General features: G+C 41.3%; 1 protein-coding gene across 1 annotated transcript; it reads left to right on the forward strand.

The window, feature by feature from the left end:
• The first annotated feature begins 1,135 nt into the window (after window positions 1-1,135).
• On the forward strand, window positions 1,136-13,428 carry piwil2 (piwi-like RNA-mediated gene silencing 2). Its single transcript, XM_070964299.1, has 23 exons — window positions 1,136-1,552; window positions 1,652-1,757; window positions 2,010-2,106; window positions 2,653-2,831; window positions 4,939-5,029; window positions 5,369-5,479; window positions 5,696-5,813; window positions 6,056-6,180; window positions 6,637-6,717; window positions 6,809-6,922; window positions 7,579-7,767; window positions 7,950-8,034; window positions 8,412-8,504; window positions 8,616-8,756; window positions 9,238-9,351; window positions 9,600-9,788; window positions 10,813-10,914; window positions 11,071-11,187; window positions 11,449-11,537; window positions 11,774-11,879; window positions 12,099-12,352; window positions 12,769-12,876; window positions 13,136-13,428. The coding sequence occupies exons 1-23, from the start codon at window positions 1,136-1,138 to the stop codon at window positions 13,290-13,292; spliced, it is 3,183 nt and encodes a 1,060-aa protein (XP_070820400.1). The 3' UTR covers window positions 13,293-13,428.
• Window positions 13,429-14,406: the final 978 nt, after the last annotated feature.

Consider the following 14,406-nt stretch of genomic DNA (forward strand, 5'->3'; position numbering starts at 1 on the left):
TAGCTAGCTCATTTGCCACGGGGTCTCAACAAGTCTCTCTTTATTTTCCCTCCATAAACGTTTACTCACTTATAGCAGCTGTTTTAATGTTCCTGCAGGTCAGTAAACTTACATAAGAATGAAGCACAGCTAAGTTAGTACTTGTATCACAGTGGTAGCTCTAAGTATTTGAGTAAAACCGACGTGACATCTGGTGGAGACCTTGAAATCATTCACTACTCGCTGCTCAGTATCTGTAGGGATCTGTGTAGAGGACTTAGGTTGATGTGCATTTCTCAACTGGTGGGTCGCGACACTGGTTGAGAAACACTAGAGCTCTAGAGCAGAGAATTTGAACTGGTGGAACCGTTTTTAGTGGGTCGCGGGCCTTTGAAAAAAAAAAGGGGGGGTAAGAAAAAGATCCTATGCTTTTATTTTGAAGGGGATTTTTTTATGGCGCCAAGCGCCGTCTTTTTTCCTAAATTGGGGTCGTGGCTTGTCATTAAGGGGTGATGGTGGGTCCCGAAACCAGACCAGTTGAGAACCACTGCTTTGAAGAATATATCATCACAGGAATACGCAGAAATATTTACATTATCCAATGTAATTTCGCCACTTACGACTTAAAAGATTTGTTTTAATTCAATTGTGTTTTAACTTGGTGCTGCCAAAGGCTAGTACTGTACCAAAAAGGGTTAGCTAATGTTAGTGAGCTGTGTTGCCAACAGTCATTTGTACCATAATGGTGTAATGTATGGTAAATGGTAAACAAACTCCAAAATGTCATCAAAAGTTAAACTGAAAATTACTTATATTTGTACAGCAGGTCACTCTGCGGTATATTTAGACAGCACTAATAAAATGCCAATTCCATGAAATAGTGAGGTTGCCATTTTGGACACAGCCACAGTGTTTCCTGGTGAGACACAGGTGATTTTATTGTGATACTGAGAGCTGAAATAATAGTGTCACTGAGGCACAACCCGATCAGTTTAAGTTCAGTAACGTCAGGTAACAACCCATACCACCTGACAGACTGACCTTGCCATGCATCATTTCCTTGGGTAGCATCCGATTAATAACACTTTCATCCTGTGGGTTCCTCCCTGAAGTTAACCCATTGTTGTGTCAATTTGTAATATCAGCAGGTGACTGGATGGATCCGAACGCGCCTCCATATCTCAGCAGTATGACGGGCGTTCCATGGTTGGGACGCGGAAGAGCACTGCAGCCTCAGGAGCCGGCTGTAGGACGAAGTAGAGGGCTGCTGCTCTCTACAGAGAGGCCAGGTGTAGGACGAGCCAGAGGCTTCGCCTCTCCTGTTGATACCCTACAAGGACGAGGAGCAACTCCACCCATTGCTGAACCTGTGGTTGGACGAGCAAGAGGGCTGCTGGCGCAGCCTGGTGATGGAGTTGGGAGAGCCAGAGGGCTTTTCTTCCCAGCAGCTGAACCAAAGGTAGGGGTGGCAAGAGGTGCAGTCCTGCCTAGTCTGGAGCCACAGCACAAACAGACACCTCCATGTGAAACCACAATGCAACCCCGAACAGAAGAAGCCTCTGTACCAAAAAAGGTGGGAACTACTTATGTGTCTATATGTACATGAAATTTGTTTTACTGTTAAAAATATTTTTACCCGACAAGAGCTGCTAAGGTTTTTGTGTGCTTACAGGTTGATATGCCTACCCATGGTCAAACATCAGTGCTGGTGTCAATGTTTCGAGGAATGGGCATTGAGCCATCAGTGACCTCATGGGGAAGAGGAACAATTCCAGTAGGTGTGTGTTGAAAACTTGGATTTTCCGAGACAGAACTGAATAAGGCTGCAGTCAATTACTGTTTTATTAATAGTTTTTGTTAGCTACTGCACATTAACAATGTCTAATTATACAGATAGACACAGATAGCTTTGCATATAAAAACATTACATATGCTGCTTGTAGACAAAACAATGTTACAGGTACAATTGTAAAATGTGGTTAATGTTACATGCAGAAGAACCAGAACTGAGTTTTTAGATTTTGTTGCAGGAAGAGGAATAGCTAGTGATTTGGGAGATGTGAAGCTGCAAGGTGCCCCACCAAAGAGTGTCAACCAACCTGAAGATGTGATGGGTAGAGGCAGCAGGTCAGAGGATCCAGTGTATTGACTGACATGTAATCAACACGTCTCTAAAACAAGTTAAAAAAAAAACTGAACATTGCACATTTATGAATGCTGTAATTATTGCATTGTGTTTTTTGTCAGGCTGTGAGGTGCTGCTTTTACTTTGTTGCCATTGTGAACGAGGTCTTTATGGAACTGAAGTGGTGCAGTAGTTTGAGACACACCTTTCTGTAGATGGAAAAGCAGAATTTAACTAAAGTGCACAGATATTAAGCACAGTTTCTCATAATGGTTAGCCTTTTTTTTTTTTTTTACCAAGGTAAATATTATTTGTAACTTCCATTTGAGGGCACCACAGCTTTCTTGTAACTTAAAATTATTAGATAAAATCAATATAACATGATCAGTCTTCAAAGACATGCACCCCTTACAAGTATTTATTGAATAAGGATTTCCTCATTTTCATAGTAAAGAGCATCCTCATCGTTTCAGAACTATCATTGATACAGATTTATTCCAACCATCATCAGTATTTAAAAACTGATATGCATCCCCGGCCTGTTACAGTTTCCATGGCCAAGGTTTGTCCCCTCACACGATGGTGGGGCTTGGAAGAGCAGCGATGCCTCTGCTTGGGCTTGGAAGAGGATGCCCTCCACTTCCTCCTTTTTTTCCAGGTCCTGTTGAGTCCTTTTCTCCAGCCTCTGAACAACAAGCAGTCCTGCACTCCCAGCCTTCCGACACAGGTAGGGAAAATGATGAAAGAATGATTCTGACAATTCAAGAGACATTATGACACATATAATGTTTTCTACAATGTTTTCTTTAGCTCAGGTTGGGCAGTATGCGGTAATGCCTTTTAAAAATGCCAACGGTGTCCTAGGGCTGGGTGATATGGCTGAAAACTGTAACACGATATAAGTGTTTTATATCTGTCGATATCGATAATTATTGATAATTTTATGACCTATTTAAAATAGAAAGAAAGGAAATGTCAACACAACCACAGAAAACACTCAAATAATAAATGTAAAAAACGTGAAAATATAAATATAGAGAAACCTGAGAACTTTTTTCTGCAGGTTTAGTGCAGGAAGTTCACAAGCTGATTCACCTTCTGGTGAATAAAATGTTTTCAAATATGTGCCGTGTTTTGTAATCATAGCAGAAACTGAGGTAGACTTGACATCTGTAACATACAAAAAAACAGACATGATAGACAGCACAGTATGATTGATTGAACGATAAAACCAGCCTAGACATATGAATAACATTAGTCACTCTTCTTACTCTAAACATACATGAACTATTCAATTATATTTTTATTGCAAGTGTGTTAAAAAAAAAAAAGCATGTGTAAGACATTTTTATAACCTGGCTTCTCCTCAGTGTTCAGCAGAAGCACCTCTGCATGGTGGTCAGCTGCTTGTGCGGTGGTGCTGCAGTTGCAGATGCTGTTGGATGTTTGCTGTGCTCCAAAGGGTGAGCGCAGCTAAGGTGGTTAAACAAGTTTGTGGTATTACCGGTCTTAGTGGGGATGACAGTTTTGCATAATTTACAGACCACATTGGCCTAATTACGGTCCGACTTATAAAATACAAAAAACTGCCATACTGGTGAGCTGACTTTCCCTGTTTTATCGACAATTTCTTCGCTCGCTGCAGCGCTCACTTTCTTTTTCTTGTCTCACTCCTCGCGAAGAATCAAACACGAGATGAGATGGCGCAACCGAACTTCATACTGTTACATGATTGGCATGTTAGTGTGTCACTCCCACTGATCAGCAATTACTAACCTTGCTTTGCAACTTCTGGTTTCTTCTGACGAAGAAAAAAAATATTGAATGTTTTATCGAACGCATTTTTTATTGATATTGATTATGTGTCTATTGCAAGACATATCCTTGTCGTTTTATCGCCCAGCCCTACGGTGTCCATTTCAATACTGTCGTGAAAAAATGTACGTGTTTGCATTTGTCCAGCACCACTGTCTGTGTGGTTGAAGATGCTATGAAAGTCTAATCGAAAAAGGCTCAACTATTTAGATCATAATTGTGCATCACAGTTTCTTGTCAGAAGGGAGAATTAGAAAAACAGATGGCAAACATAAGCAAGTTGGTCCCCCAAAACACAACTGTAGCAGTTTGGCAGCATTTTGGACACACATCACATTTAAAGAGTAGCCTAATGTTGTCGTGTGTAGGCCACACTTTTAAGCCCATTTTCACTACTGCTATCGTTGTTATTGTTATTTTGTCATTATTTGATAAGCCCGCTGGATGCTGTAGGCTGCACTTTTAATTTCATTTTTGTCTCTGTGTGTGTGTGAAAATAATAATAGTAATAGACTCTACTTGTGTAGCACCTTTCATGCCGGAAATGCAGCTCAAAATGCTTTACAAGAAATTACATGCACTGAGTGCTTCACATAAAACGAAGACAAAACATTTGAAGAACAATAGATGGAAAATTGTTGAAGTGCACTGTGGCCACCTTGTTGCAGGAAATGGTATATCAGCGATTGGCGGTCTCCTCAAAGTCCTCCAGTGTGTTTTCTAATCAGCTGATCATACCGAATACGGCTGGGATATTTGCGGAAGGTTAAATGGTATCAATCGTTGGAAACCGCCCAACCCTGCCTTTAGTTCAGTCAATGTGGATATTTAGCTTTCATCAATGTCCTAAAAAATATGTGTCAAAAGTGGAATGACAAAACAGTTTCAGTGCAATGTGTGTTTTCTATTCAAAATGTCTAATGCAGTACACGGTTACTTACATATGAGTACTTTATGTCAATATGAGTGAGATTGATTTCTGAAAAAGTGTGAGATTCTAAAGTGAAAGTCATGTCAAGGAACCAAGCCCCTGGTGCCCACCACTCCAGAAGTGCTGGAGCTTTCCACTGTCGAACCAGCAAAGACGAAGCTGAAAATGGAAGCTGTCTGGTAAGTTTACGAATCTACTTTGTGTTTACCTCCTATGGCCTTGATAAATCAAGCTGACCTCCAGCTGCCATTATTTGTCAGTTGCAAACTATCACCTGCCCCCTTTAACAGGCTGGGAGTCAAATATATCAGAGGCTTCATTTGTGCATTGTCATGTGAGGCAACACAGTACATTTGATCAGTCAGCCCTTATCAGCGCTGGCTCTCTGAGATCTGCTTGTTTCAGGACCATTATTCACTTAAGCTTTACAGAAGTATCAAACACATTATGACATTGCAACTGACTGTGCGTGTTGTGCTGAATTAATCTTTTGTGTGTGTACATTCTCCTTTGGTCAGTGAGCCACTTAATAAGGCTGGAATAAAAGGAGCTCCTGTAACGATTGGCTCAAACCACATCCCGATTCTTTGCAAGAATGAAGCTGTTTATCAGTACCATGTTACATTCACGTAAGTATCATTTGTCATTATGTGTTATGCTCTGTAAGCAACCATTCAACAAAATAGCTGATGGAAATCACATATTCCATGATGAGTTTAAGCCACCATTTCCAGTGAAACGTAATCATTTGTGGAGTGGACACTGTCAGTTGATTCTGATAATTGAGACTGAAAGTACTGTACATATTCTTAGAAGTCATGTGCATTTTCAATATCTCCTTTCAGTCCAAATGTTGAATCGATGGCAGCGCGCTTTGGCATGCTAAAAGATCACCGCTCGACCACAGGGGAAGTGGTAGCTTTTGATGGCTCCATACTCTACCTGCCTGTTAATCTGAATGATGTAGGTATAGTTATTAGTTGTGTGGCTGATTGTGTCATCATCTTTGGGATTTTTTTAGTTGATTTAAATTGTGTATGTAGCTGACAGAGTTCCTAAACAGGCCCTAAAACAACTGCCAACGTGTTGTTTGGCACTTTAAGTGTATTGACTTTTCATAGTGCAGAACCGTAGAGCGCACAATCTGAACTTAACGCTGGATTCCTTTTTGCTTGTTTTTTGTGTAATGTTTTGATGACATGCAGGTGGTTGTTCTCAAGAGTTTGAGACGGACTGATAATGAGGAAATACAAATCAAAATCCAGATGACAAAGATTCTGCAGCCCAACTCAGACCTCTGCCTCCCATTCTACAATGTGGTTCTCAAAAGGTTATTGTTTTTTTGTTTTTTAAGGTTCCTACACTGCTTAGTTGGTGCACTTCAGTTTTAGGTTTTGCATAGATTATCAAACAAAAACGTGTCAGACTGCAGACACAGTAGAAACCACACAAAATTCAAACAGTAAGATAAGGGCCAATCTGTCAGGCTAAGAAATGCTGTAATTGCCGTCCATCCACTCTCAAACATTGACATGACTTTGATATAATTTGAGATATTTTTCCGAAGTTGAAGGACTTTTTTCTTTCTTTGGTATTCATCAAGTCTGCTATTGTTGCTTTTATGTCATTTGTGCTTAAGTAATAAGTGAATGTCCTGTTTGTTGTCTTGCATTGTGGCCACTGTGTAGCCTTAAGCCTTAATTATATACCACATTATTCTACTATCATATGCTACTATTAGGATGGTCCAGTTACAGGGCATGACCCAATGTTCTTGTTTTTCAAGGGTAATGAAAATCATTGGACTGAAGTTGGTGGGTCGAAATCATTATGATCCAGAAAGTGCCGTCATTGTTGGAAAGCATCGGTTAGTACTGAGCTGTAAAGTCAGAGAGCCGACGCCAGGAATATCATGGCAGCTGTCATCCATTCATTATCATATTTTTCTGTTTATGTAGGCTGCAAGTGTGGCCAGGCTATTCAACCTGTATCAAGTGCACAGATGGAGGCCTGTACCTGTGTGTGGATGTCTCTCACAAAGTCTTGAGGAATGACTCCGTGCTGGATGTCATGTGAGTTCACACAGTAAATCAACAGCAGCATACAAATATTTCACAATACAGTGAAACTCCAGTGAAGCTTACAGTCACACACTATTATTATCGTGTCTCTGCTTAGACAAAAACCTCTTCCTTGATATTGCGTCGGGAGCAAGTAAGTTATGTGTTAGTCTGTTCAGTGCATCCGGCTTTTTTTTTTAGTTCAGACGGTGGCGGGGCCGTTGTTGCCGGCAGGTCCTCGTTGGCAGCAGGGAGCGGGAGAGCCGACTTAGCTCAAAGAGAGCGGTGATGTAGAAGTTATGACTTAGCTGCCTAATGTCGTAGTTCTTTGGACATCTCTCACAGTATGTTACTTCGCTGGATCAAATGTGTCGACAAGATATGCCTGTAGACGAGAAATGTGTATTGATGACCAATGACAGCTGCTGCTGTCTTCTTCTGTTGAGCTTTATGGAAGTGGGCACCCAAAAATGTTGCATTACCACCATCTGCTGGATTGTAACAGTTAAACAGTGCAAAGTATTTGCAGTGTGCAATGGGCAGTGAATTGCCAAACTCAACAGTCTGTTGCAGTTAATCTATTGCAGTTGAAATAATCTTTCCCTAGTTTTTCTCCTCTGTTTGAACGGAAAAGAGAAAACTGACCTTTTGCCCCTGCTGTCTACCAGGAATGTGCTGTACCAACAGAGCAGTGAGAACTTCCAAGACGAATGCACCAAAGAGCTCGTTGGCAGCATTGTCATCACTCGCTATAACAACCGCACCTACCGCATTGATGCCATTGAGTGGAACAAGTCACCAAAAGACACCTTCACTTTGATGGATGGCACAAAAACTACCTTTGTGGAATACTACAGGTGAGTCTGCTCTGTCCATGAACTTATCACGACTGAGATGTTTTTGTGTGTTTGATCATTGAAATGGTGAGTTTCAGAGCAGCAGTGGAAGTCTTTATGGTATCTGGCTGTTAGAGTTTTGTATTCTCATTTAAGCTCTTCTTTATTGTCGCTGAATTGCATGGACTTCTGCATGTTGACAGCAAGAACTATGGTATTGCCATCAAAGAGATGGACCAGCCTCTGCTGATGCATCGACCAAAGGAGAGGTCCAAGCCAGGAGGGAAGGTAAAACCTTGCCTCAGCATCAGTTATCTGAACATAGTAATAAACACAGTGAGTCTGACACACAGTCAGCTTTATTTCTTTTATTAAAACTGAAGCTCTTGACAGTGGACCACTCAGCTGACATGACGAATCCTTGCATCAGATTGCCACTTTGTGGCTACAATAAGTCCTGCAGTGCAGACATGTCAGGACTTTAAAAGCAGTAAAATGCACAAGTGTAATATCAAGCTCTCCCATATTTTCCAATGTGACAGGCACTCTGCGACTGCTTGAACAATCGCTTAATAAGGATACAAAGAGGAGATTATTAGAAATTTTAGCTCTCAACAGAAGACACCTAACTCAGTTGATAATTTTATAAATCTGATTTATTGCAGCAAATCATCACTGGAGAGATCCTTTTAATACCAGAGCTGTCCTTCATGACGGGAATCCCTGAGAAAATGAGGACAGACAACAGAGCCATGAAGGTGCGTTTGATGTGTCAGCACGATGTTAACAATTTCAATTTTAAATGTACTACTAGGAGACTTTTCAGGAGATAGAGATCTGAAAGCATCTGCATAATATGTAATTTATAGGACCTGCACATGCACATCAGTGTGAACAGTGAGCAGCATACCCAGTCAGTAAAACAGCTTCTGAAAAACATCAGCACCAACCCTGAGAGTCTGAAGGAGCTCAGCCGCTGGGGACTGGAGATCAGCTCACAAGCCGTGACGGTGAGGCTCTGCTGTTCTATTCAAATTCAGCTCTGAATACTTCATACTAAACATGATAAAAGCAATTTTTGTCTAATATCACACTCCTTTTCAGTCCAACAATGTAGTCTACAAAATGCACCAAAATGTAAAAGAAGAGAAACAGTCATCACTTTTGAAGTCATTGTAAATATTTTTTCTTTGAAAGCAGTAGTTAATCATCCTGGTCTGAGCCAGTTATTGTCATTAAACAAGGGACTAACTGAAAGGAAGTCCTGAGGAACATGGTTTAAAAACATCAAGTTTGACAATATCTGTAGAATATTCAGCTGGACTGTCTGGTAGGTGCAGAGTGGTGCAGCAGGGAGGCAGGACAGCAGTGGAATGTAGTGTTGATTTGTGGTGCTCCTTCTCATTTTGCTCTTGCTTATTACTCTCCATGTGTTCTCTGCATTTTTTTCTTGTCCCCAGACATATTGTGTATTGATTTCCTCTCTTGCAGATTAAAGGTAGAACTCTGCCTGTTGAAACCATCTGTCTGCAGTCTTCATCCTTTGCCACTGGTGCTGATATGTCCTGGTCCAGAGAGATTGTCAAGGATGCTTCAATCAGCTCTGTGAGTGTTTGAGAGATATCTCTGGTGCTCCTCCTCATTTTTCATAAACAAATGTTATAAACTGGATCATTGAGGGCAGCAACACTGTCCAGCCTGTGATCTGTGAGGGCTTAATTCCTAAATTGTCTGCAGTGACAGTGGCCCCCCGCCAGCGTCACCGTGTAACCAAGTTATTGCCATGCCTCTGCCTCAGGAATGGCTGCTGTATTCATTTGTTTCCTCACAAACTCGCCCCATCTCGCTCTTAGATCCCTCTGAATATCTGGGCCGTCTTCTACCCCCACCGCTGTGCAGAGCAGGTTGAGCAGCTGGTTTCCACCTTTAACAAGGTGGCTGGGCCTATTGGGATGCGACTAGAGCGCCCCACTTGTGTGGAACTGAGGAATGATCGCACTGAGACTTACATCAAGAGCATCCACTCTGAGCTCACCAGTAAGGTATGACATAAGATATAAAATTTGATTATTGGCTTAATGAGTAATTTAATAGTACTTGCATCACACAATGTGTGTCCACATCAAATGTTTGTCAGGCTCTGTCTGCATGCTTCTCACAAGTGACAGTGTATTGTAGCCTTACCTGCTAACTTGTGTGTGGGTGACAGCTAAAGAGGAGGATTCACTTCCTGTACTAATCGACTGAAAAATCACGTCATGTTGGTGCTGCCCAAGTGTCACTTATGTGTCGAAAACTGATGTTCAGTTTAAAATGTAGTGCCAAGAAGTGAAGTTGAAGCTGATTTCAACTAGATGTCTCACAGTTCAGTAAGAGCAGCACATACATGAACAAGTGCCAGCCTTCCTGCTGTTTTATATGTTGTCTTAGAATATGATTGGCATTGCACTGACTTAAATCTACTCTGAGCCACATAGAGGAATGTGAGCTATACAGTATTTTGTTATGAATAAAGAGCATCTGACATTACCGTTTCAAATATTTGTGCAGAAATTATATATTAATTCACTGATGATTAGAAATGTTCAGTATAAATGTCCTTCGCCCTGCATTCACAAACAACAATCCATGTGACTAAATGTCTCTTGCTGTGACTAAAAAGCAGTTGTCATATTGTTGCTGGCATCTAAACACTTTAGTTCCGTCTCTATTTTTAACTGTGTTGCAGTGGTTGCTGCAGAAACAAGAAAGCAAAATGACTGACGGTGGTTCCAAGCTGGCCCTGAAAGATTTAGTATTTTTTAGCCCATTAACAGCAAACTGTATTCACATTGCTGCTAATGAGTTTGTCAGGCAGCTCCCTGGAAAAATATGACTACATTCACAATATGCTTTTTACATTATCCACCTTTCTTTGTTATCGCTATTGAATGCTATGATTTTTAGCACAGTTTAGTTTAAACAGCAGCACAGGTTTGACCATGTGCTCTGGTGGTACCATTGAACCAAGCTCACAATGCTGTCAATTCAAACCTGTGTAAGTTTTCATTCCTCCTCTGTTTACAGCCCAAAATGCAGCTCATAGTGTGCATTGTAGTCGGCAACAGAGACGATCTCTACAGTGCCATCAAGAAACTCTGTTGTGTGAAAAGTCCCATCCCATCCCAGGTTTGTAACGTTTGTGGAGTGTTTCTGCATCGCTGGTTTAGAATTAGAGGGAAAGAGTTTAGTTTGGAACTGCTGACAAAATGATTTATTTTATGAAATCATTTTCTCACAGTTCAAAGTCAAGGTTTGTGTCTTTTTTGATGTCTTTATCATCAGGCCATCAATGTGCGGACAATTTCCCAGCAACAGAAGTTAAGGAGTGTTGCCCAAAAGATACTCCTGCAGATGAACAGCAAGTTAGGAGGAGAGCTGTGGACTGTCAGTGTCCCTCTGGTGAGTAGCATGTCTGACAAGAGCAGGAAGAAGCTCCTTATCTACTGGGGCTGTGGACAGTTTGGGGAAAAGTATCTTAATTGTGACTTTCCTGACCAAAAGTGTGCTAGGTACTGAAATATTCCGAATCCTATTCAAGGAAAAATTAATACCACAGTGTCATTGGAACAGTATTACAGAGATTTGTTCTTGTGAAAATAAGAAGTTTCAACATGGCTGCAGTCAATAGGGAAATACTGAACGTCTGTCTGACTTGAACAGAAACACTTGATGGTGGTTGGAGTTGACGTGCACCATGACACCAGCAGAGCGCATCAGTCAGTCATGGGCTTTGTCGCAAGTATGAACAGGTAGACTTTTTACCACCTGTTTTGGTTGTTTGGGTTTAATATTTTCTTACTGGTTATTCGTAATGGCTCATAATGGATTCACGTGGAGCTGAAAGTGCAAAGTTTTAGTATTCATTTCAGTTCCTGCCTACTCCTCTAACTTTCACATTATTACCAAACACAGAGCGTTGAGTGGATCTGTGGTTATAGTGACAATTTAACCTCAGTAGAAATGCATTTGTTTTCTTCTCCTCCAGCTCGCTAACCCGCTGGTACTCCAGAGTAACTTTTCAGAGGCCCAATGAGGAACTGATCGGTGGCTTCAGAGTTTGCTTTCTGGCTGCACTGCAGAAGTACTACGAGGTAAATGCTACCAGCATGCTGTACATAAAACGTCTTGTAATCCATGCCCCCTTTTGTCTAAACCACACACAAACCTTTGAGCCAAGACACACAGATGACGGGGACGGACCTTCCCTCCTCTGTCTTCTCTGTTTTTCTCAGCTTGTTCAGCCTCTCAGTAAACCCTCGACACCATAACCTAAACAAACCACTGGCCTTTGTGTGTGTTCTCCTGTGCAGATGAACCACAGCTTGCCAGAGAAGATTGTGGTGTATCGGGACGGTGTGTCAGACAGTCAGCTGATGATGGTGGAGCAGTACGAGATCCCACAGTTGAGGAAAAGCTTTGAGAATTTCCCCAACTATGAGCCCAAGCTGGTCTTCATTGTGGTCCAAAAGCACGTCAACACCACCCTCTACTCCTACACTGAAAATCACATTGGCACACCTGCACCTGGAACTGTTCTGGATCACACCCTCACTCAGAAACACTGGTCAGTCCCAGCTTATCCAAGTCAATAAGCTGTCAGTAGATCCTCTTTGAAGCTCTTAGATCTCAGATGCCAAGATGTTACATAGCTGTTTGTTTTTGGGCACGATTTCAAAACTCTGGAAATTGATCAGCATGGCAGTAAATTTAGTACGATGCTACAAATCGTTCTACCTGGAACTTTCCTTTCATGTATTGAATGGTCCAACGAAATGCACTGAAAGCTGACGTTAAACACTCAGCTTTGGTAAAAGGTGAGCGAGGATTATCTCTTGTGCAGAATGGTCCTTTTTAATTGGTTGTTTGTTTGGGGGGTTTTCGCCATGTGCTAACATGATACATATCTGCGATTTGATGAGAAAACCATCAAACACTGTGTATTTGCTGTTGGCTAAAGTTTTTTTCTGTTTTTTCATTCAGGGTGGACTTCTATCTGTTGGCACATCACATTCGTCATGGCTGTGGACTTCCCACACACTACATCTCTTTGTACAACACAGCAAACCTCACACCAGACCATTTGCAAAGGTATTGATAAGCACCAAGCATCATTTTGATTACAATTACTGGTGTAATCTGTTCAAGTACCTTCAAAAATGTGAGAATCCAATGATAACTTCTGTTTCTTAGTTTCTGGTAATGATAAATTCTCTAATTCTGGTGATTTTTTGTAAAGATAACAAGCTTTTCAAACCTGCTGGCAGGTTGCAGGGTTTGGAGAGTTAATGTTGCTGCTTGTTTGGTTTGTTCCCTCACAATTAACATTTTTGCTTTGGTCCTTCACAAGGCTGACGTTCAAGATGTGCCATTTGTACTGGAACTGGCCGGGGACCATCCGTGTTCCAGCACCATGCAAGTACGCCCACAAACTGGCTTACCTGTGTGGCCAGTACCTGCACTCAGAGCCGGCCATCCAGCTATCGGATAAGCTCTTCTTTCTTTGAGCTGCACTGGTTACTGCCGCATATCACAATTTACCTGTTTGTTGTATCAATCCATAGCCAATTGATAAGATCTTATTTAGGTAAACTATTGTTTGATTTGTTCTAATCTTTTGTGATAAGGTCACACTCAGCTGCACCAGTGGAAATGACAGTGATCTGAAGTGTGAATGTTTTTTTTTTTTTGTCCAGTGCAGAAAAACAAATTTTAAAAGAGGTCATGTCTTAGAAAGTAAGGATAAGTATTGAAAACACAGACTGCAGTTGACAAAGAAACAGGTTACAATGTGTAAAAAAACCCCCCAAAACATAAAGACCATCCGTAAAAATGTTAGGTTATACATACTCGCGGAAAAGTTAAATTTTCTAAAAAAAAAGCCTTTAGGTTGTGTATCAATAAATATTTCTTAACACACTTTACTCTCACCTGCTATTAACAGCTTCCACTGTGTCTGATTTACAAAAAACCCAGCTGAATGAGACATAAAAGTTAGATGACTACTAAAATGTCACCCAAGTATGCTTTGACATGGGTTAGAGGGCTTCTGACACCTTTTCAAACCACCGGTCTCCTCTTGAGGACGTACATCATGATCACTACATTTATGCTTCGTTTGCTGTAAATGAGTGAAACGTGACACGTCCTGTCTTGAGGAGTTTGCTTGCCTGTGTCAAGACATCGCACCCTGTACCTGGAGCAGAACCGCAGCTTACCTGCGGTGAACATGTTGTAGGTCTAAATGTCTGCGATCGCAGTGAACGAAGGCCTGAGTGAGACCTTTGTCAAATGCTGTGCATCAGCAGTGTATGCTGTAGGTACAAATACAAGTGTTTGACTGAGTTAAAAAAATCTGCACTCCATCAAAGACATAAACCAATCAAGGTGAAAGAAATATGACGTTTTTTGTTGTTGTTTGGTAGACATAAGCAGACAGAAATGCAAATAAACATGGAGGACAGTTTGTCTCCACATACCACTGTTATTATGGTGTCCTCTCTGTGTGTCCTTATTAGACAGACAAAAATGACATTTTTTTTTTCTCCCCCAAAAATGAGACACTGACGTGCTGTTTCTGGAACAGCAGCACATGAGTGTTATGTAAGATGCTCAATTCTC

The sequence above is a fragment of the Chaetodon trifascialis genome, chromosome 6 (genome assembly GCF_039877785.1).
Source record: "Chaetodon trifascialis isolate fChaTrf1 chromosome 6, fChaTrf1.hap1, whole genome shotgun sequence".
In the NCBI taxonomy this organism is placed as follows: domain Eukaryota; kingdom Metazoa; phylum Chordata; class Actinopteri; order Chaetodontiformes; family Chaetodontidae; genus Chaetodon; species Chaetodon trifascialis.